The following is a 24,627-nucleotide window of genomic DNA, read 5'->3' as shown; positions in this document are numbered from 1 at the left end:
TTGATACCCTGCTAAGCATTACTCTCACCCTTTGGCTAGGCTGAGCCTAAAGCATTAAGAGGAGAATCCTGAAATAACTCGTAACATCTCAGCCATTAAGTTCAGTAGCTGATACATCTCTTTTAAGAATTAACTTTTCTTGCTGAGAGATGCACTTCTTACCTGATGGGGCTTCTTTTCTTCTGTGTTTTGCTTCTGTTGTCCTTTCCAACGTGATGCACTGCGGCAGTGGGTAGAAACTCAAAGAAAATCCTCAGCTGACAAGGATGTCGGAGCTTGGCCCATCAGGGACAAGAGATAAGGGTCTGATGGACAAAGTGCACCACTTCTGCCATCCAGCCCAGCCAGAACTCTGGATTTTCATGATGTAGCCAGGATTTCAGAGATGTCAGAGTGAAACAACTCACAGGGGCCATTCGTGCATTCTCTCTCCCTTTGTTTCTATCACTGTGCTCTGTATGTACAACACCCACACTGTTGGGTATTGGCACCGTTGTTCTTCCTTCCCAACCGGGACAGTGCCAGCAGAACAGCCGCTGGCCCCTGTGCCCTCAGGGCCTGGCATTGGTTCCAATTTCAGTTTGCATTTTGCTTAGAGGCCAGATGAAGATGCATCAGCAGAGACACCTGGAGCAAGCACACAAAACAACCAGAGTCCCGCAAACCCCTGCGGGCATCTTCCCCCAGTGAAGGAGAGAAACCACTGGGAAGAGCCAGGGCTGGAGATCAGAAGCACCCAGAGGGGAAGACAGACTGAGGCTGGGTGAGCTGCAGGCTGTCCCCAGCACAGCAACAAGTCCTACGCTCACAGAGACACCCTGACTTGAGTCCCTCAGAGGAGGACAGTGAGGGGGAATTGCCCATTCTTGCCTTTTTCAAAGCTCTCTCCCCCAAACTGGTTCCACCTGCATCTTGGCTGTGTTGGTGAACAGCACCTGTGAAATCACCTGTGGTCTCAGAGAGCCTGAGAGGGCTCCGTCCGCCCCGTCTGACACCCCTGGGCTGCGTGCCCGTGCGGGGGCCTTATGTCCTGTGCACATGGGGGACCCTCCTGAGGGATGCACCTGGCCTCTGTAAAACAGTGTTCTCAGGGGCACCCATCTTAACACCAAGAAGCCTTTGCACAGAAAAGTGTCTTTCTTCCCCGTTTCTTCATTCAGCCTTGCTTCTCTGTGTCACGGGTGAAAAGTTATTTGTGACAAGAAGATGAGACACATGGGTAAAGGAAAGTCCTAGCAATTGAGCTGGGGAATTGAGGTGAAAAGGTAAATATTGCTTGCTGCAGCATTTTCTGCCAGCTGCGTGTTGCTCATGCTGCTGTGAAGAGAAGTGCTGAGGCTCCTGGCAGCCAGCAGAGCTCAGAGAGCTCTAAATGCAGAAGGAAAACACATACAACACAAATGTCTCAAAACAGTGTGCTCTGCAAGGAAGCTCACTCGCTCCCTGGGTCCTGATCTTGCTCCTGGGCTGCACAGTGCCCAGTCTCTCATTGAAAGGGTGTGCTTCGCATTGAAGATGATGATATCTATCTTGAAAAACAGCAATAAGAAGAAAAAGGCATTGAATATTTTGCAAGTGGTGGTAACAAGACGTGGAGAAAGTTCTGTGCACAGTACTCACTGAAGATGATGATACCTGTCTCAAAAAACCAGCAAGAGGAAGAAAAAGGCTCTGAGTGTTTTGCAGGTGGTGGTATTGCAGCTGACAACACAGCGTTATGCTGGAGCCGGAACTCAAAGCCTGGGTCTTGCTGGTAAAATTAGCTCTCCTTAGTCCTGCTGGCATTTCTGTCCTCCTGGGGGTTAACTGTTCTGTGGATTGTGGCCTTATTTGATGATTTATATGGGTGCGGCACCTGAGCTAGCCCCAGCTGAGGTGTCTGTTGTGCCTCCTCTTTGTGTGGTCTTTTTATTCTACAAGATTTCGTAGACTTCCAAAATCTTCCTTTAGAAAGAGATGAATTACCTCATGATCCTGAGGGATCCGGATGGTGCCACTTCCACAGCTATGCCATATATGCTGCAGAAAGAGACTGGACAAGAATAAGCAAGAGTGAAACAGCATTGAGATGGAGCTGGAAAAGAGAATAAAAGGGCTATAGAAACCGTCACGGCTTTATACAGCCCTCTCTCGTGTCCAGACCAGAAACGGAGGGAAAGACAGGCTGAGTTTTCAAAGGTGTCTAAAGGATTTTCATGCCCAGTTTTTACTTGTGTTAATTGTAAACCGGCACCCGGCTCCCCTTATGCGGCTTTGAAATACCCCTGTGTGGATGAATGTCCCAAAGTCACTAAATGAATCAACAGATGAACTGGGGACAGAGCTTAGGGCCAGACTGTGATGCACTGAGTTCATCCCCAACAGCGTGACTCCTGCCAGACTGCCATGTATGAGCACCAGGTCCATGGGTCTGTGCAAATCCTGCTGCCAGGGACAACAGGAGGGCAAAACTTTCTTATTCTGTGTTTTTTTAAAGTGAACAACCATATTGCCCACAGGCAAAGAGCAGAATGGAGGGGAGGACAGGCAGCATAACCACCTCTCAAAAAGGGAAATAGAACTCAGAAGGAAAATCTTTCAGCACTGCTGGGGAATTACAGCCCAACAGGTGCTTCCACACTGCAATTGTCCCTAGGCTGGTGCAAAGGCACTGCAAAAAATGATTAAAATAATGAGCAGCAGCAGCAACAAAACCAGAGATAAGCCAAAGTTCCTCACAACTGCAAGATGGAGCTTGGGGTGGGAAATGAATCTTTAGGAAACTCAAAAGTTAATAGCACAGGTACTACGCCGGCTTCTCACAGAAAATGGCATAATTCAGGATTTAACGCTGATTCATACACATTGAGGATCTCAGCACTTAAAGGCTTCAGTTTCTAAATTAGCATTGAACAGAGATGCACATGAAAATCCTGCCACAGTTAATAATGTTGCTAGGTATTCCAGGCATTATTTTTAAGCGCAGGCGGTGGGGGGAAACAAACCCCAAACAAACAAAAAAAAACCCAAAACAACCAAAATTACCTGCCAAATTAAAATACAATTGAATTGTTTTGCCTAAGTGTTCAAGCAACACGTATATAACACATCCCAGGAAAACACATCAGTTCTTGCCTCCATCATCAAAGGAAAAGACATCTATTTGTCAGTGCATTTTTAAGTTTAAAAGGCACATCAAAAAATGCCTATACCGTAAGTTTCTGAAAACATTGTTTACATTTAGCTTCCACAAGAGCCATCACTCCCAATGGTGGTATTTAAGCATTTTGCTTTGATAATTGTGTCTGTCTATTTTCGTGTTAACTAACAAGAGTAGCTAAAGAACAAAGGGCCAACCAACTCTTCAGGCCGGGAGCTGACGGGGCTTTGTCAGAAGGGAGGTTCTAGCTGAAGTCTTTAGGGATACAGTGCTGGCTCGGCAGCACAGTCCTGCCTGCCTTTCTTGTAAGAGAGGTAAAAGCAAGTTGTTCTCTCTCTTTTGCTCTTTCTCTTTTCCGGTGTCATTAAGGACAGGGAAGGCTACAGCAAACCCTCTGTACTGCTCAGACCTCCCAGCGCCAGCAGCCCAGGGAGCAGCAGGCAAGATGTTCCCACCGAGCACGTGTGCAGGGGCTGCATGCACACCGCACGTGCTGCTGGGCATTCAGGAAAGCAATGGTTCATCACCCCCCGGATTTGGGCCATAGGATTGACAGGTCTGCTTAGCTGTAGTGGGGAAGACTGGTCTCACTTCAGCCTTCATGCAGGCTGTTGGAGGGGAGCTGGGGAAACAGCTCTTGTTAAAATATTGGCTTCTTTTGAGGCTGCCCACGGCACTGCAATCCCACATCTCTAGGGGGTGCCTGCAAGGAAAATAAGCTCTCGGTGCCTTGCAAAGACACCCTGTGTAAGGAAAACAAGGAGTCAGAGGGAGCCGACCAGAGACCCATCTACCCTGAGGCAGTCCCCCAGGCACAGCACCTTTCCAGCAAGGAGGTCTCGTGGATCCCTATTCCTGATACAGACTCAGAGCAGCACAAAGAGGTAGGAGTCCCACACACCATACCGTGGCGTGGGTGGGGGGATGGATCTCATGCCACCTACATATTGCATGGTGTGCAATAAATAAGTGGGTGGATTGAATGTCATAGATACATACCACTCCTAAACTCTTATCTGTCTGCACTGGTATCTGTGCCAGCTGCTTCTCCACCTACCTAGAGGCCTTTTGGTTATGGAAACCCACAACTCACAATGATATTTTACTTCTCCAGAGATATACTGCTTACGCCCACCTTTGAGTAGATAACAGATGCTCTTTCTTGGTATCAAACAGTGACCTCCTCTCTCAGGTGGGAAGCAGTCCTCTTTTGTGTGATTTACTGAGAACTGGAAGTTGAATTAGCAAAGGCAAAGATAGTTTGCTTGTTTTCTGAGTTGCATAGGATTTACCTGTAGCACTGGAAATGGCAACCAGTCACTCCTGCTCTCATCTACCATCTCTGTTTGGGAGCTTGGAGGGTTCGCCAAAATGTGGGCCCAGGTCCAAATATGGGGCCTGTGGTAGCACCACGCACTTGGCTGCATGACATTCCTTATGTCTCCTTTTTGCTAATATCCATGTTGGAAATCTTACACAGATAAAAATAGGCCTTGATATTCGCTACAGAGTCTGCTTCTCCTTCCCAGTGATTTGCAGACAGGTACTTGCCAAGTGTCTAGTGACTCATTTATTTGGGAAAAAAAATCACCACAACAATACAATCTGCAAAACCACACTTTTCCCACTCCCATGTAAGAAACATTTTTAACAGCCGCTCAGACCTTGCGTAGAACAGCTATCAGCAACCTGCTTCTCTGTTCTTCCCTAAAGAGTGATGAATACAACTCCAGGGGCACAATTTCCATTGCCTTTTGCTTCTGGTAGCCCCTTACTCCATGCAAAGTGGATGTGACACACTAGCCTAGGTCCAGAGACCCAGCTTAGTGAGCAGAGCTTGGGCAGATAGGCATGGACCAGGCCGGTGGAGTTGCCAACACTCTGTCCTTGGCAGGAAGCTGGAGACTAAAGCTCAACTATACTAAGCTGCTTTGCTGCTCTGTGGTCCTGGACCAGTCATCCATTTACTCAGTGTAAAGCTATTTTAGACGGGCCTCTTTGGCAGCTTGTGAATATTATGATCATTTAATCTGACCCCCTACAAAGCAGAAGCCTAAGAATTCTACCCTATGAATTCCTCACTGGTTTGAAGACTTAAAGAAAATTTGCTTAAATCTCCCAACCATCTGCTGCAATACTCAATTATCTTGACAATTGAGATTTGCTTATTTCTAATTTAATGCTTTCATACTTGTGTCTCCCCAGCCTTGGATTAGATTCCTAAATTAGATTAAGAGAGTGAAGCTGAAGGCATATAACTCCATTCCCTTTCCACCTGTCACATTATCTGCCCTTGAGGCTGGGGCTAAAGGACTCTAAAAAGACTCTACAGCACCAGAGTAGTCTTTTTCTTTGTCAGACTAAAGCACTTTAAGAACTGCTCTGGAAATCTAGAGACTAATAAAGCAGCTTTAACAGGCTGGAGCATCTGGCCTTCTACATATTTTCCTTCAGCACTTCCACCAACTGTTGTTTGCTCATATCTACTGGAGTCTGTTTATATAGATTTTGCCCAATCTGCTCTTTCTGGTAATGTTCATATTGTTCTATGTTTATGTGGAGAAATTAGAAAAAAAAAACAAAAAAGAAAAAGAATATTAACTGAAATATTTATGTGGTCTGGCATGACTTAAACTGAAATGATCCTCATCCATGTTGGAATCTCAAAGCACAGCAATACAAAAACCAAAACTGCATCAAAAAGAAAGCAAGACTTGCTGGGCTCGTTATGCTAGTCAGACTGTTTGGAAAGTCATGCATAAAATAATTAGTACTAACCTCTTATGCGAATACTGCAATTTGAAAAAGAATTCATTTGCACAGCATATGGGTAGCTAGTTAGAGACCAGATACCAATTGTTATAATATTTCTTAGATGATTCTCACATGTTACCATCATCCTTATTCCCACGTTCATTGTACAATGTATCCCCAAATGCCACTAGCGATGCTGGGCTGCGCCGCGGGCTCAGGATAAGATGTTGCAGGTTAGGTCCCACAAACAGTAACTGGTTGCAAGAACGGTGCTGGCAGCAATGCTGCACTGGGTGCTCTGCAGGGGAGTAACTGCTGCGTTACCCTGAGGGTGTTTTTATAACTGAGTCCACTCGATCAGCAGAACCTTTACTAAGACATAGGTTACCTAGACTTTAACTGAAAAATAAAAAAAGAAGAAAAAAAAAAACCCCAAACTTCTACAAGTAAAGAGACTAACTTTTGGCACTTACCGCTGAACGTAGTGTCATTCACTGTACTCCAGCAGTGCAGTAGTTGTAGGTGGACTGACACCTCAGACGTGGGCTCTTGCAAGGCCAGATCCAAACCAAGGAGCCACTAGAAACAAGCCTATTCGCAAGTGTAAAAAGAAAAAGAGCTAGATTTTGTATGTTTAGTGCCACTTGGCTCTGAAAATCTCAGCAGCGCTCCAGAAAAAGCATTTACGCTCCCATCTTACTGAGCCCCGAACTGAGGCATGCACCAGTTCAGGAGTCACCCAAAAGCCCCAGTGTGTGGTGAGTTGCAGAGCAGGAGTCAAGAGTCCCAGTACTTTGCTCTATACAGAGGCTGTAAAGGAAGGAGGCACAAGATGTCTGGGATGGATCAATGCCTATTGCTTATAGCTGTCAAGAAAGCATATTTGAGTTTCCCTGACGGGAGAAGCTGACATCTCACAGAGTCAAACACATGGAATACTTCCAGTGAAGGGCTGGTGTATCCCCATGTCCTTGGGGAGCAAAATTTCCTGTCATTTCCCATTGAATTCTCGTCTACAAGATGTCAGCCCAAAGGCATACCTACAGTGCTCCTGATTTTTATTAGGAAGCCAAAAAGCTGGGTTTTGTTTTCTAAACAAAAATCTTCCAACCCTCCACCATCTCACCTACGTGCCACAATCTAATCAATACCTACCTCCATTTGAGGATCCCACCATCTCTCTCACATGATCCTGAAAAGCCCTGGAACAATTAATTACTAGACATGGCTATTTTCTACTTAGGAAGCAAAAATTAACAATCTTGGCATTCTATTTTTAAATAATAAATAGAAAATATTTATTTTACAGCATTTTCAAGATCATTTTGACAAAAAGGCAGTTTTCATCAAGCATTTGACAGACCAAAAGAAAGAACTTTTACAGGAAGCTTCATAGCTCAAACAACTACATACACAAGGTGAGTTCTTGCTCTTTAGATATATTTACGTATGTGTATGTTTCCAGTTTTAACAATTACAAACTAAAAGCTAATATACTGAATTTCAAGAAACTCCTACTCATGATATAATTACACCGCAGTAATAAAATCAGTGCTTAATGTGTTCAAAACAGACAAATATGAAAACAATAGTACCTTGCCACATTGCTGTCTCCCATCTATACAAGCCTGTTATCTTTCTTTTTCTTATCTACCTCATTTCTTCAAAGACCAGCTTCCTCATACTGTCTCTGTGCTACTGACAATGTATGTTTTTGGAAACAGCACAACAAAACTTATACTAAGATTATAAGAAGATAGAATTCATTGCCAGTGTGGTGATCAGCAAAGAAAATACGGCATTTTTCTCATTGCTTCAATGAGTAATCAGCATTAAAAAAAAAAGAAACAACAACAACAAAAAAATCCCCCTAAAAGCCCCAAGCAGACAAAAATCAACCAACTGACCCTCAGGTGTCTTTAGTTCGTTATAGAGACATCAATTTACTGACAAAGACATAACTGTGTCTTTGGGCAAAGTCATTTCATGCTTTCCACATCGGGACAATGATAGCAATTGGCCACTGGTCATATTGAAAGGAGCAATCATGAACAGAGGATGAGGAAAAAAGGCTCTATCTGGTTTTGAGCACCAGCCAAGCCTTCCAATACCAATACTATATAATTAGAGCAAAACATTGAGATTTGGACCTTAACAGAAGAATTGATGACTGGCAGCAGAACTTCTTAAAATTCACGTGAAAAGAAAGGAAGTACAAATACGGTGATTTCAGAAAAACCCTGATAGAATATTCACAAGAAGCATGGTTAAAATCAGGTTTTGCAACTATATTAACATGAAGAGATTCCTTAAAAATATCTTTGGAAATAAAGTGTAGAACTGTGGGACACATCCTCAGCTAAATTCAACAGCAATAGCACAACAAAAGTTCATAGCAGCTAAAATCCTGTCCTGTATAATACGTACATTTATAAATAGGGTAATAATAAGTATAATAAAGTTCAAGCCACAGCAATCAGACCTGGACTTTGGACATGCCAGCCATTAGGGAGCTTTGGATTAGGACCATCTCTAGGAAACGCATGAAATATAGAGGAGAAGGAATGAATGACAGAACTACAGCTGCCTAGAAGTGATCTTTAAGATACAATATTGTATATTAAATAGAAGTGAAAGCGTATGAAAAGAACACACAACTAAACATCATAAAGAGATTAAAAGAACTGTTTGTAACAAACCCTGGGAATTTATGCACACATTAAGCACTGATGAAATTTCCCGTCTGGACATGATTTTATTTTAAATTATCTGAAGCAACAAAATAGTTTAATTACTTTTTCTGTCTCGCCTTTACACTGGCATGTGCAAGATTTCTAAACCAGACTTTTTCTTTTTGTGTTTTCTTTTTTTTTGTTAACGACGCTTGCTGCAAACATGTAAAATAACAAGTTTTCAATGCACTGGTTATTAATACTGTATGTCTACTTCATAAAATATCTGCAAAATAAAGCACCCTATTATAAGGGTAACAACTGTTTCAGCTTGTATATGAAAAAAAAAAGTGTTAGCACAGCATACAAACCTCCGAAGATCTATTGAATATTTGTAACAATGCGATATAAAACATGATTTAAACATAAAAATATTCATAGTATATACGACAATCTTCCAGTGGTAGTTATTGGACATTACGCTTCACACATACCGTACACACGCATACAGAAACACAAACGTACGCTCACTCTCTTGCTTTGTGACTGATTCTATAACCCCCAGTATAGAATTGCCTTTCTTTCAGAGTAATATTTGTTGCTCTAAGTATACAGCTATTTTCCAATGTATTTGATTCCAAAGTAACACAAAGGAATGATGTAACCACATGGTAAATATGCCGTATTATGAAAAGTTAGTCAATAAATATTGTTCTGCTACAGGAAATGTTGTGTAACAGTTTAGCCACATGGTTTGCAATCTTATACAAAAGGGCAGTTTTTCTAAGTCCTTATCGTATTACAAGTACTACAGCAAGGGCTTTCTTCAGAAACCTCTTGAGTCTTAACTTGATGATAATTCTTGCTCTGTTCACAATCAGTGTTAAAAAAAGCCCAGATCCCCCAAAAAGCAGCCTAGTACGAAGACCAAATTGTTCAGACAAAAGTCAGTAAGAGCCACGTGCTTTCACATTATCTCAGCTCCTCTCCCCCAAACATATTATGCAGTTATACCACCTATAGAAACCAGGAAAAAAATATTTATGCATATATGTCTCATATACAAGTAGCTTTGTTCCTCCGCACCAAACTCCACCCTTCCAGCTCCTCGGTGTTTTGCTTCCGTAGCAGACAGACAGCAGTCATGAGATGTGCTAATGACTTCTCCAGGTCACACTTCCCAGAGTCCTTTTCAAGCATTGCCAAGAGAGGGTGTGACTAAATGTGATTAATTTTTTTTTTCCCGTGTGTTTATTCACTTTTTTGCTATAGAAGTTGTCTCTTGGGTTTGTGCTTTGTTATGGTTTCCTATCATTTTCTCAAAGTACAATATTTTTATTTTTAACAGCTAGAGAATTTTGAGCCCTCAGAATGGATTTTTTTTTCTTTTTGTTTCCTTTTATTTATTTAAGTGCAGGATGAAGTTTTTGCCCTGTCATATGTGACTTTGTTCTCTGCTCTCTCTCCCCGCCAGCCCTGGGAGACTTGTCTCCCCAGGACCTCCTAGCGAGAAGCTGCCAAAGTCCTTCTCGTCTTGTCTCTTGCAGCGTCTACAGGGTGGACGAGCTTTGCTTATAATCCCTCAGGATGACAGAGGCATAGGTCACATCTGGGGGGGTGCAGAGCACCGACTCCGAGACGGGGGAGCTGGGCACGGAGCTGCCCGAAGCCACCGAATCCCGGAAAGGGGACGGGGGTGTCAACGCCGGTGAGTCTTCCAGAGTCAGTTTGCTGGTCGCCGGCTCCTCGTCCTCCTCCTCCTCTGGGTTCTTCTCGTAGACATATCCCTGAATGAGCTTCAGCTTCTCGCTCTCCGCTTCCTCGGCGGGGGGAGAGAGGGGCTCCTCGCTGAAGGCAGCCACCTGGAGAGGCGGCAGGGGCAGCTGCTGCGGCGGGGGGGGCTGGTAGGGAGGCCGCACGCCGTTCCCCGAGCCAGGCGCGGGGAGGACGGCATTGAAGTCGGGGATACCGGTGGCAAACTTGTTGACCACTCCTTGCAGCTGGTCCATGAGAGCCCGTGGCTGCAGGGGCAGGGTCTTGGGGGGCTGCTCGGGCAAGAAGAGGTGGGCCTCCTCCGCCGTGGCCTGCAGCGGGGGAGTCGTCGCCACCCGCCTGTGCACCACCATGGAGGGGCTGCTGGGCTGGTTGAGGCGAACGGGCTCTCTATCTTCTTCCTCCACCACATTGTACAGAGTCTTACTGCTGATGTCGGTAAAAGTCAGGCTCTTGCTTTGGCCATGGTAGCTTTTAGTGAGGGGTTTGATCACTGCTGTCTGATTGCACCCTGTCTCCTGGCTCTTCACATGCACTGAGAGTCTGTGCCACATGTGTTCCCCCTTGGGAGCTTGTCTTCCACCTGGTTCAGACCATGACACAGACTTTCCATTAGAACTATGAATAAAATAAAGATGGGTTTATTTGCATTTACATTACGCAGACATGGGCAGTATAACAAACAAGCCTACAAAAATACTGATTGCTTTGCCTCATTAATGAGCCTCCCCCCTCCAAGTTCTTCATCTCCTCCCAGAAATATTTCAGAAGGAAACACCACTGTCTTTTAACAGCAGCAATTACTGTGATTTTCATCCAAAGGCAATTACTCCCTGCTGGTTACCCACCTTACAGCCAGCCTGGAAAGCCTAGCCTGTGGGAAAGGCTCTTGGAGGGCTGGCTGGGTTTCGAGGACTCTAGCTATGTCATTTTGTACCTAGGTTTGCTCACCCCACCTTGCTGGGGGGGGGGGGGGATAAAAAAAAACAAGGGGAAAAAAGTCACAGGAAGAGCTGTAATTAAGCTTGATTTACAGCTCACAGGAAATATTTCTGAACTGTTGGAAGAAAAACAACCCACAGCCTTAGCCTTTGCCACTCCAGGTAGAGAGGAATTGTTACTAACCCCTCCTTTCCTTTTTATACCCTGCCCCCCCTTTGCACTTAGGAAGAGATTAGCTATTACAGAAATGAAGGACTCCCAGGGCCTCCATCAGGTAGGAGGCAAACACACTTCTTCCCGAGCAACTATTATTTACAAACCAGGATAAAATGCTGGGATTGAAAACAGTTGGTTTGTGTGGGTGGAGGAACAAGCAGCAACACGATCATGGCGAGTCGAAACCTGCGACTCCGCATGCGGGCTGGATCCCATCAAAACGCTGGGCTGTCTGGCTGAGTGAGGACCTGAGAGTCAGGTCTGTCCCTGAGGAACCATAGTTTTTTTGCATTTCCCTGTACCTTTGCAGCAAGCAGCACTCAAAGCAGAGTGATACCTCATTAGCAGCTGGTGGGATAGGGAGCTGAGCAGTGCTTAAAAGGACCAAGCAATTGTCTAATTGCAGGTCAGGCAGTAGAGATCATTTGCAAATTATAATTCTGAGATGATTTATGTGAAGCAGCCTTATCTCAGGGTTTCATCCCTCAGGGAGCAGAAGTAAACAAAGGATTAAATTTGCGACCCTGTGATTGCAGTGCAGGTGGGAGGCAATCTGGGTGGGAGGCTGGCACAGCAGTGTTGCCTCCTGCTACTGCACACACCAGGGGAGATCTCTTCCCTTGCATACAGCCTGCAATATTGTTTGAAGTATTTTGCTTTTCCTTGCTCAGACTCCTGCGCTTTTCTTTTTGGGTGAGTAAATAATTACCTGTTTGATTTTGTAAAAAAAAAAAATTTATTGACTTTGTCATAGCTGGAAGAAACTGGTACAACACAGACAATGTAAATCTGGCAAAATGGAAAAGAAATGTACGTGACAATGTGGTACTTTTCTGCTGAGCAGTAAATATTCCTGGAGAAAAAAAGAATTTGTGATGGATCCAAGCTGGGAAGTTCGTCTCCAACTCCAGACTCCAAACGCTGGACCTGTGACTCACCACCTCTGTGGGAACTGGCTCACGAGAAAGGGCCGATCTAAAAAATTCATAACTCCCCAAAGCATGTAGCTGGTAGGACCTGGAGCTGTTTGGATGTAGAGCTTTAACCAAAAGGGAAAAAAAGCCAAGTTCCCAGCTGAAGAATGTATTATAGTGATCAATGAAAAGATAAGAATGAAGGTTTAGAAGCATTCCCGTTTTGATCAAAATGAGCTGTGGTATGACATTTTTTTGAAGTCCTATAGAGATAAGCAAATGAATGTAACTGTTGGGCATGAAAGATTTTTAAAGTAATATTTTAACATACCAAGATCTATGAACTCTTCACACAGAAACACATTTCGTCTGTTTTAACTTCAAAACAAGTCTCTTCTTGTAAAGAGGAAAATGTCAAGTGCTCTCATATTATATTTTGCTGATGCTATAGCTTACAAATACTGCAAAGGTCTTTTATGAAAAAACCATTATGATTATCTGCTGTCTCTTATGCTAAGTCCACTTCTGCATCATTTACTTCTTCATATCTAGCTCTGGTGCGTCATCTCACTTTTGAATCCCTCCTCACACCATCTGTTTAGTCTCTATCTCATTTTGTTCCGAAGATTTTGTATTTTACATCAAAGGCAAGCACTGCTATTTTAAGGAACTCACTACCTCTGTCTTCAGATCTTCCTCCTATTCAGTTCATTTTCCTCCCCCTCACTCTCAAATTCTGCTCTTCTGACTTCTTTCTTCTGTAGCACTCACCATAACATACTTAACTGAGCCCAAGTCAATGGCCGTACTTAAATCAAACTGCACCGGGCCTGCAATACCCAAACATGAACAAATGGCTTAATCAGGAATTGTCTGTTACCGACTTGCTCTATGGGGAAAGCTGGTGCCGCTGAAGCGCCTTGCCTCCGCTTGCCAAACCTTACTGCACATGACTCCGATGGCCTTGTGACAAACAGCTTTAGAGCCACAGTGGCTCTCCGTGGGGTCAATCTGGTGATTTCCACCAGGAAATCTCTCTTTTCTGTTCTGTTCTCCTCGGTCTCTTGTTCCAGCTCTTTCCCTCAACTTGCTCTTCTTGCTGTGTCCGTGCACCATTAGCCTGTTAGTGAATCACGTTCGAGACGGAGTCACAAGGCTGTCATAGAAATACCTGGGCTCTGTCTTGCTGGACAGCTGGTAGGGAGTCACACCGAGATTGACACATTCAGGCAGAACTAACAATTAACATGCAAGAAAACCGCTTGTTATCCTGGAACAAAGACCAGCCATCTTGAATGGCATTAATCAACATTTAGACAAAAAGTGAAGATGAGGCTGGAAAAGCTCAGACCTGAACTGGGTCTTAGCGAGTCAACTCACTTATGCAAAGCGATGATGACAATCCTGACTGCATGTGCGATACATGGTCACCATTTACTAAGTGACTGACACCTTTTTTGAAGGAAGGATCCATGGGAGAAGGTGAAGATCGAAATAATCTGCCTCGTATAATGGGAGAAGGGATGATTTTTCCACACAAAGGCAGGAGAGAGCACCAAGCCAGATCACAGTTGGGGTATTGAAAATGTGATGTTTAATTGCGCAGTGCCGAGGTGGGACCAACGGGTGTTTTCTTGCATCTATCAATAGGATGGTTACCCATTTCATGTCCATCATGTATTTATTTCCTTGTCCTAACTTTCTTTCTCCTTTATACAATTTCCCATAGGATTTAGACTTCATGCTTACTGCCTAGAAATGAACTTCTTGGAGTCTCAAGAGATTGTAAGGTTTGTAGTTGTGTATACCCAGTCTAACACTCCAAGTACTATTTCTTCAGAACCTTGTATCTAGCCTAAATGTTCAGACAGGTTCTTGGATATCCTATCAACACATAAGACGGGCTTGCTTTTGCTTTGTAGGCAAGAACATACATTGAATTTAGCTGCTCTTTCTCAATTTTCACCACAGCTTTGTCTGGGGTTTTTGTATTTTGGGGGAGTAGACATAAGTATATTTTTTGTGTGAATTTTTATTAGTTCCACGAGCAGATCTGTCACTGGTTTTGGTATTTCAAAGTGTTTTTAATACATGCATTGATCTTTACAATGTACTCTCTGCATGACTCTGGGGCAGTCATTTTCAGATACTGTCAGATTAGAGACACTTGTAAACAAGCCAGAAAACAACTTCAGACCTTAATAGTTACTTGCAGAAAGTCTTGAAAAGAACTGATTTACTCAAATCTGAGGGGTACATGTAGGACAGCTACATGTTAGATACCATCTATAGCTTGTTAGATGGCTCACTGTTTGTTGTTATCTCCAGCTGCCCAAAAATCCTGGTCCTGCTTGTGACCAGAAGTGCCCCAGACTCAAGTACAGTCACAGGCCATGAACAGAGTCCTGCTCCTGCCAGTGCCTGGAGGATCTGACCTTGTTGGCTTCCTTGGAGCAATGTCGAGCCTGAGCACCCCACAACAGGTTGTTCCTCCCCACACTGCAGGGTCCTGAAGATGCCTTACTTCAGACATTGGATAGCACAGGTTTCTTTACATCTTAGAGGCTGAATGCTCCTGAGGTGGAAGATGATTGCCGCAGTGGTCTAAGGTAGTCTCGTCTGTGCAACGCTCTGATCCTTTCACCAGTAAAGTTATAGCCTGAGATCCAGAGCATAGAGAATTAGATGAACTTTCAGTCCTGTGTGCCTGAACCTTTGTCTTTTTTTGCCTTGAACATTTTAGGCATCACAATCCCTGATTGATACCACATGAAATGGTTAAACAGAGTCATGTGTGCTCTGATGAAGTTAACTTTAGGAACTGACATGTTGGGAAATGGCTCCTCATCTGATGTAGTGCTTGTCACTGCCAGAGTGAAACAGCTGGAGATCCAGTCAGGTAAAGTGCTTGAGAAAGCTCTTCCAGTTAAAAAGGAAGGGACACTCCTTGAACTGTTAAGAGTTCATGCCCTGTTTCATCCCTTTAGGATGCCAGAGTTGTGGTGTGTTATCTTCTCCAAGTGGCCATGAGCTGAGGGAGAATCTTAAGCTTGCTGAGATGAGGAATATAGTCATTTGGGCAGGGCTGGTGGTGTTAGACAAGATTCAGAGCACAGATTTATGATATAAGGCTGGTTTTGTTAAAGCAGCAATGGCAATTAACCAGTGGAAGAGGTTATAGGAGAAGCGATGTATGTTCCCTTTCATTGTCAGACTGATGCTTTGTCTGAGGACAAAGAAAGGGTTTCCTCCTTTGTAGGAGGAAACCTACCTCCTTGTGGTACTATAGTAACCGAAATGCCACAGCTAGTAGGAAGCATTGGGATAACCTAGCAGTCCCTTCTATGCAGATAAAATCTTAGGAATGAACATTAAATGCAACCTGAGAAAGGCCTATCAACTTTGTCAGCAAAAATTAGGTCCATACCCTGAACTATCTTATCAGCAGCCAGATGAGGTCAGTGTCGGGTACTGCCCAGTCAACAAATGATGCTCCCACCTTCACAGAGCAGGGCACAGTTACCAGCCCCCTGACAACTGTGCTCCAGAAAGCAGCACACGCAGGGCTGTCCCTGTGCACTTACCCAGAGATGGACAGCCTTTGGAGACAGCGGGGAAGCAAAGGAAAGGCCCCATCCAAAAGCTGTGCATTGGACAAAACCTTCCTCAGCCCAGCCAGTAGTTGCTGATGGATGCCCTCCTAGGGAAGGCAGCAGAGGAATTTCTGCTGGGCCCACAGAAAGGCAGTTAACCATCCACAAGTTTTCTACAACCCAGCAGTCACATAAGAAGTGGTAATGAGCCTGAGCAAAGCTCTGTCCCACTGCGGTCTCACCATTCCCGGACCCCAAGCTAACAAGCTTAAAATTTAAGGCTAGTACCTGCACTGCAGCACACTGCAGGTGCTTTGCTGGTATCCCCAAGGTCTCTTCCATCATTGTCTCCATTTCAGTAAGGCCACTGGGGCATGAAATTTGATTAAGGGAGTGAACTGGTTTTAATCCAGGGTAGTGATAGCTCCCTGTGCTAAACAGGGCCCTCTTCTTGGAGGTGCAGCAGTCAGCCCTGCCACTCGTTAGCAGAGCAAGCCACGCTGGTTAGCATGTTCCTGCAAGCTTAATTTTTGTAGCATTGCTTCTAGGGACTCATCTCTTTTACTAACCCAGGTTTAACTTCTCTGTGGCTCACCCAAGAGTGAGGGAACCATCGTCGGCCATAGTCCCTATCTGGTGTATGCTCAGTTTTTTGCCTGATATTATCACCTAAAAGAAAAAAAGAATCGCGAACCAATTTCAGCCTCAGTCCATTTACATTGTAATCTCTATCTTGGTGATAAGAGGACCTTACAACAATTTTCACAGTGTGAGACTAATGCTTTCTGTGGTGCTGTGTAATTAGAGCAAAGTTTAACCTCCCACTTGTGTTGCTGGAAATTTAAATTACTGAACTAACTTTTCCTTGTCGCTCCCCTCCCGTTTTTTAAGGACAAAATTGCCTTGGGCATGGGACACAATGTTCTATGTAAATTAGAGAGCTGCTTTAAATGTATGCTGGAAACTGCTACACAAAATACAGGAAAGCATAAAGCTGTCAGGCTGTCTCTCAGAGGCAGAACCTGATGAGACTTGGGGTTGTTGTGAGTGAGCACAAGCCCAAAGCTGCCTTTCCAACCCTTCATCTTGCCACTAGTGTATGTCAAGTAAATCTAACCTGTTCATTTCCTTCATGAGTTACTCTGCTGCAAGAGTTAAATATTACTTTGACCTGAGTTACATATAGGCTTTCTAATGGACACTGACCCTGTCAATTACTGATTTTTTGCTGATTTTTTTTCTTTTATAAATTGAAATTTTAGTATTATACAGTCTGTAACAGGGATGCAGTAGCTATATATAGCCTGAATACCCTGTGATGTGATTCTGGTTTCTATCCACAAGGTCCCCAGGTTGGGGTCAGACCCTCAGGGCAGGATGAGGAGGTGCCAGCCCCCCCCCCGCCTCTATGCCTTGGTCACCCAGATGGGGAAAGCAGGAGCCAGGAGTGGGGTCGCACGCTTTACACTTGTGCTACTGTGGAACTGGGCTGCTGCTAGGCTCATACCTGGTCTCAGGGGCAGGGAAGTACTCCCAAATCCAACAGCTCAGATATAGCCAAATATCCCTAAATAGATAGATTTATTCACTTTGGGACTTAACAATTACAATTATGTACCTAGGCACTTTTATACAACTGTAAATTTGGGGGGGGGGGGGGGGGGGGTGTGAGAGAGATGCTCACTGCAATGCTTCAGCGTAGCTAAAGTCCTACAACTTTAGCATGTATCACAGATCTTACTTACCTAGCTTAACAAAGGTGTGAGAATATTACACTGATAATGTGTATTACGGGTTGACTACTAGTTATAATTACTACTATAAATTTTTGGTCTCATCTGAAATATAGAAGCTATATCACAATTCAGTCATCCATCTAATTATTGTGAGAAAACTTCGGTTCACCACTGTGTTCATTAAGAATTTTGAAAAAAATATCAAATAGCTACTAATGTGTTGCTTGGAGAAAACAACTTATTCTAATAGATAATACAAAGTTCAGGATAATAAACATTTTGTCCCAAACAGCAAGCAAATTCTTCCAGTGTTCAAGAAATGAAGATCAGAAACCTGCAAATCAAAGTGAAATTAAAAAGTGCTCTTACTAGTGAATAATTTTTTAATCTGTTTGTTTTGTTGTTATTAACATGTAAACCCCACCAAATATTCAGAATTAAATCATCCTACTGGATCACCTTTGTAATTTCTTTTAAGGATTTTAAAGTTAGTGCACAGAAAAGGCATGGTGTAATTCATCATGGATCCTCTGATATCAATGGAGAAGGACATTTGTGTTATTTGAAGATGTGTCTCATGCTGCACGTTTGAATAAATGTATATGACAGTACAGCCAATGACAATACCTGAACTGAAGCATTTATTCAGGCAGGCTCAAAAAGAAGCACAGCTAATAAAACCTAAAACCTGAAAATTACAAAGTTTTGAGCAAAAAGACCTGGAAAGCTTAGGAACATGGGAAGAAAATGATAGAATGAAATCAATTTAGGAAAAGTGTAGGTGGGTGCAACTAAGACAAAACAGTCTGTAGGACTGGAAGGCTGTGAAGATCAACAATCTTCAAAAAACACTGCATCAAAAGAAATACCATGGAAAGAGATCTAGAGCTGCTGTTGAATAAGAAACACTAATTAGTGAACTTGGAATATAATAAAACAACAAAAATAGCCCATGAATTCTGTGTTCCCCACTCAAAAGCACCACACCATGGTACAGAGATTAGGAGGTCTTTCCTATGAATGCAGTTTAATAGTAATTAGGACAGTTGGAGGTTTTTCCTTGCTTTCTGTAATCCTCTGTGGTTCTGATGGAAAATGATTTGGGCACCACGTTTTTTACCAGAAAGATATTGACGAACTGGAAGCTGTATACAGAACAGCAACAAAAAAACACAGCGGGAACAGAGAAGAGAGTGCGTGAGAAAGCTAAAATACCTGAATAGATTCAATTTGATTTCAAACATCTGAAAGGCATTAGCACCAATGCTGGAATGTATTTCATATAGCATATAGATGCACAACTGAGAGCCCTAGATGAAATTACAAAAGGGACAAATTATACTGAAAATCCAGAATATTTCCTTGTCAATAACTGTATCAGAGCAGGAATAAATTCCTAATGAACTGGTAATAGCCCGTTGCTCTGGATATCTGCTGCCAAAAAGTGTGCAGCCCTTGCAGAGGTAGAGGTCAATGAGGTCTTTCTCCCACTATAATTTGTCAGATTCTCTGGTATACTCGAGAATAAAATAAACTCCCAGCAATTTAAACAGTGCTCAAAGAGCCATCAGACTTGCCTTAACATGCCAGCATTTTGAGTGCAAACTTAACCCAGTTGCCACAGGAAGCTTAGTCATGAGGCCCCTTGTTTGTAATACACAGCTCTCCCTAATATGCTGCAGTAGATAAAGCAGCTAGTAAAGCCTGTGGGTTTTCTGGGTGTATCTGAAAGTTTCCATGGTAACGAATGTGCAGCTTCAGAAGAAGAGAGCCCTGAAACCCAAAGCTGATGTTTCTGAGTTTTTTAATACGGTGATAAATTTTTATGGTTCTATATTTTCACGATTCTGCATTGCTGACCATCTCCAGGATCATACGGAGAGCGGAGATCAACATTAGCACAATAACCGATGCTAACTATTGTGTACATCAAAACACAGGAGAGTTTCAAGTCCCTACATCTAATTGCTTGTAACTGGAAGGCGAGGGAAACCATAGCACCCATGGTGATTTCTAGCAGTTGGGGTAGCGAAGCAGGGCTTCCTCAGGAAAATCCAGACTCGCAAACTGCTGCAGTCCTGGTGACTGAGACTTAGGCATGAGGCGAGGCGGAGGGCATGGGCATCTGGTGATATGACGGACACATACCTACTGCTCAGCCTGGGCTGCGTGGCTACAGGGAACTCAGGCTGTCGGTCGCTGATGGAGGACGTGCCCTTCCCCTGGCCATAGTGCAACACTGCCAGGCCTCTGAAAGCATCAGCCCTGGCTGGAGGGAGAGGGAAGCCTGAGGGGCAGAGATGGGTGGAGAAGCCAAAATAGCAAGCTTCATGCTCAGCAGGTCTGAAAAGCTCCGCTGCTTTTTAAAGCCTTTTTTATCTGTGCAGCTGCCACAAGCATTTGGTGCCCCATTGACCAGTTGGGGTCCCACCAGAGGTGTTTCTCAGGAGCTCATGTGGATGAGGATTTTTTTTTTTTTCCAAACTGAAAAAAAAATCCCAAGGGTTATCATGCAAAAAGCAGGAGGTTCAGCCTTCCCTGTTCTCAGGAGTTTTACAGCTTGTCCCCATGCTTTCTGAATATAATCTGTCGTTGCATTCGCCCTTGCCTCCTAATGGTACGCCTGTGTTGGATTCCCATTTCATCATCAGTCTTTCCAGACAGACAATTGGCCATCTGTGCCCTGGGAATCTGCAGCACTTGTTCCAGGTCAGAAAAGAAGGACATATTGTTGTCAGGCTGGAAGCTAACAACAAAATGTTTGTACTGTTCCTTACACTGGCTTTGTAAACTTTGCCTTTCAGGGCGGCAAATCTGGTTGCTGCACAGGCCCTGTAAAACCATCACTACTGCTCCAAATATACAATGCATTGTATGTATTTCTTCTGATCTGCAAATCAGAGGGGCAGATTTGATCAAATTAGCATCGTTGCTACCTGTCCACAAATAGCATAGACTGTCAGAGACATATACAGAGCTAGAATGCTTTGTCACTGATGAGAGGAACTGAAGAGCATCTCTGGCCGTAGACAGACAGCGCTGCTTAAAATGCTGCGTCAGTGGATCACAGGCAGCTTTCCACTCAGCCACTGCACAACCTTCCCTGGGGCGGGGAGCAGGACTGTTTCACATCTGCAGTTTATCAGATGGAAAGGAGCATAAATCTGTCCCAGGAGAAATGAGGCAAGGCCTTTCTGTTTCTGCAACAGCTAGCACATTTTCTCCACTGGGTTTGTCTTTGCTAAGGGAGGGCAGCATTTGCACTTCTTGTTTCTGAAGAGCTGAACTTTGCTATTGTTCACTGAATGGAGAATATGCAGAATCAGAACATCTTTCAGAAGCTATGACAGGAAAAATTTCTCTGCTACCGTTTAAAAATACTTTAGGTCGACTGTTTGTTTCTAGCCCAGATTATGCTGGGTTTATTTACATGCGCCTGCTCATGATTTCCCTGTTCTGTAAATCCCACCAAACCAATGTTTTCTGTGTTCCCTCTACTGGCTCTGCAGCAGACGTTCACTAAAAAGGACAGTTAGCAAGAGCTATGCACAGCAAAGGCATCTTGCTGTGAGACAGCCACTAGATTGTTGTTTAAAGCACGCAGGATAATGTCATCTCCATGCAAAACTGTAAAAAAGAAAAAAAATGTTGGCTAAATGGAAAAAGAAGATAAAATTAGTACCAAAAAAGGATGTTTTTGCAAAGTTGTAGGCATTTACAAATAAAATTGAAGGCTTTAAAAAAAAAAACCTAAAAGCTGCAAAAAAATTATTCAGTGTCCTCTTCATCACATCTGGGCAATCAGATTAAGGCATTGTGCGAAACAGGGGACATAAGCAAATTTCCCATCTTTAATGGCATGCACCACATTTGTCCCATCATTAGACATGATAAACCAATGAGACAGAGAAAGCAAGGGGTAAAACCACTCTTTGTCATGCAGCTTCTCTTACACATTCACTGCAGTGTGGGATTTTTCAAAGCTGCACATGTGCCGACGGACACTGGCTGGTGGGCGAGAACTCTGGCTGCCTCTTCCTGAAGATTGAAAAGAAAAAGACACCCAGTGAGTGGTTATACACATGTGCACACATGGTGGCTATACCACTCAATAGGGTGCCTGTACCTGACTTATGCCTAAGGGTCACTGTGGGCTTTCCCATCTTTTCTCCTCATCACCTCGACTTCCACATAGATTTCTCCTTGGCTCCAGCACGGTGCTGTTTAAAACAGTTTCTCATGGTGTTCATTCCTGCTTCCTCTGCTGAGCCCTGATGCACTTTGCATACCAGATGGCAAGGGCTGCTGTGCATCTAGTTGTCAGAGGGACTTCTCCCCTGGTATTCTCAACACAGGGTGAGATGATGAAAAAGGAGCATCTGCCTTTTGCATCTTATTTACAAAAGCATCACCAAAAGCTTTTGTTGGTGGAGTTTTTATTATATACTCAGCTCCTGCTTTTTCCTGTGTCTCTTATTGCCCTAATCTGCTTTTCTAAATGTTTTCTTTCTTTTACTTTTGAACTCTAGCTGAGTAGTCACTAGCTTTCATTACATGTGATTTCACTGTTTGTGCTGCTTTTTTTTCCAAGAAAACATTGGCCTTATTGAGGTAGACACAAAATGAATAGTCTCCTAGATGCTCTATCTGCAATGGTAATTCAAAAACGGATTGCAGATTGCAGTTTGGGCCATTAATATAAGACAATTTCCACTTCATTTTTCTCTTCTTCCTTACTCTATCAAGTGGATGCAAACTCTCATTTGTTTTCCCCAGTATCAATAAAAATATATACACACACGCGCGTGCTTTGACAAAAATCTCAGGTATTTTGCACATGGAATGTACCAATGGATTTCTGCAAAAAAAATTGTCATTGTATTGCAAATAAAATGCAAATCAAAATTCAGCATTTCTCCCCATCAAACAATCATAGTGCATGCTTGCCAGACTTCTATTTACCTCAAAACAACAGATTCATGGATGGTATGTGCATGTACTACATACTCAGTACAGCTGCTCATGAGCCAAACAAGCCATTCTTCTCACCACATACTAAAGCACAGAGCACAGCGTGATGTACACAGAATACATGCATACCCATTTTGGAGAGGTAGATGCCTTGAGATGACTTCTGAACTATTATGAATAAAACACAAATAAGACATACTGCTGAGCAATTTTGTAAACCTAGTCACTTTGAAGTCTCTAGAATAATTAAATTCCTTACCAGGTGTAACGAGATCTCTGAGATTTGACAATTTAAAGGTGATCATAATTAGGAACTTAGCTACCATGCTCTCTCCTACACCCTGTTAAAGTTACAGAGATTATTAAGCTTCCGATTAAACAGAACACCCAACATTTCTACAGACCTCCAGTTTTCTTCATCTATTGAGAGAATAAAAAAGGTTTCTACTTTCTGTGCTTGCTTTGTTAAAAGTCAGAAATTAGTATTTTATTCAGTCGCAGAAGCTAATTTCACAAAACAGGTAGCAACATGCAGTTGATTATCTGAGAGAAAAATCCAGTTCTAAATGTATGTCACTCGTGCGCAGTGCTGTATGCACAATAGAGGGCACACAGCCACGGAGAACCTTGCTCAGGGACCCTGGAAAAGGTGGAAGATGTTTTTGTTTCAGAGCACTACTTAGGACCTCAGTCTTTCTGAGTCAACAGGCTTTGCCAGCTATCATCCTTCAGTTACTGCAGTTTGCTGTCTTTTCTGGCTTGCTTAGTTGCAGCCCTTGTTTCCCCCCCAGTATTTCTTCTTATTCAGATATATCCCTGGAGTGAGTTCAGAGCATTTTGCTCTCCAAGCTTTGGGCAACTGTAGGTCTTGTTATGAAATCCTCCTATGTGAAAGGAAGAAAGAAGCCCACTTCCTCAGGCAGTCCAAAATGCTTCCTAACATATTCAAAATACAGTGAACTCTTTTCTTACTATGGCTGCAGTTGTGCTCCTCAGCCAGAATCAAACACAGATATTACATGTAATAGAGTATGTAACCCCCAAATGCCTCTCCAGGTTTGCATTCTGTAGGACGTTGTTGTTAAAATGCTGCCAAGCTCCATCAAAGCAGTGGTCTGCCTTTTGGTCTAAGTCAAGGGTGATCCCCATACAGTGATATACAGCATATACACTACAGAAATCAGCTCTAAATCTCAAGGTTCATGCTTCAGTAGAATTTGGATGTGGATTTATAGTGAAATTTAGATTTATAGTGTTATGGGAAATGTAGCGCATGTGTTGATTATTCTTCAGTGAATTATTTTGCAATTATCAAATCATTGCCAACTGCATAAATAATAATAAATGATTTTGAAGCATTCAGTCTGAAGTATCTTTGTAGGCTTGCTTTGTCTTACTAGTAGTGTGTGTTAATACTGCAGAGCCCTGATTCAGAATTAGCGCCCAGATCTCTGTACCTCTCTTTTTTTCTTTCATTTTTAAGTATGACAATGTATCCTCTCTTCTTCCTCTCAGCCTTGCAGGCAGTGATGGCACTTTACGTACATTTCTCTGGCTACCAAAAAAATTAGGTAGCCTGCCCATCTTTACAACACAAGGATTAATGGGTCATTTTTGGGGCAGTCTTCTCAAGGGTAATTCCTGCTGAGTGGTTATTTGTACCCTAAGCCCAGAGGCAGGATGGATCTTCTGTGCATTCGAACAAGGAGTTGGCATACCATCATGAAAGTGTCTGAACTTCTTTCTAACGAACCCCTGGGTGCAGTAACAGGGAGTCTGGCAGAGGAAGCAGGGTGGCAGTACAGAGGGTTCCTGAAAGAAGTGGATTAATTGCTTTACTTTATGTTCTTTGAAGCAGAAAAATGCTTCTAGCCAGTTGTTCAGAACAGGGTAGGAAACAGGTCTGTTGAAATCTGC

General features: G+C 43.3%; 1 protein-coding gene across 4 annotated transcripts in view; it reads right to left on the bottom strand.

The window, feature by feature from the left end:
- Positions 1 to 7,164: 7,164 nt before the first annotated feature.
- GRM1 (glutamate metabotropic receptor 1) overlaps positions 7,165 to 24,627 on the bottom strand; it is a 195,752-nt gene continuing 178,289 nt past the window's right edge. Inside the window, exons 9-10 of one of the 4 annotated variants that reach the window (XM_030023258.2) lie at positions 21,693 to 21,777; positions 10,845 to 10,956 (exon numbers count right to left, since the gene is read on the bottom strand). In XM_030023258.2, coding sequence (XP_029879118.1) covers positions 21,717 to 21,777 — 61 coding nt within the window. In that variant the 3' untranslated portion in view covers positions 10,845 to 10,956; positions 21,693 to 21,716. Of the gene's footprint in view, positions 10,957 to 21,692; positions 21,778 to 24,627 lie in introns of all 4 variants that reach the window. The other 3 variants (XM_030023259.2, XM_030023255.1, XM_030023256.2) reach the window with 3 other exon arrangements.

This window comes from Aquila chrysaetos, chromosome 8, assembly GCF_900496995.4.
Source record: "Aquila chrysaetos chrysaetos chromosome 8, bAquChr1.4, whole genome shotgun sequence".
Taxonomy (NCBI): domain Eukaryota; kingdom Metazoa; phylum Chordata; class Aves; order Accipitriformes; family Accipitridae; genus Aquila; species Aquila chrysaetos.
Note: the sequence above shows the minus strand (reverse complement) of the source record. Positions and strands in the feature narration are given on the sequence as shown.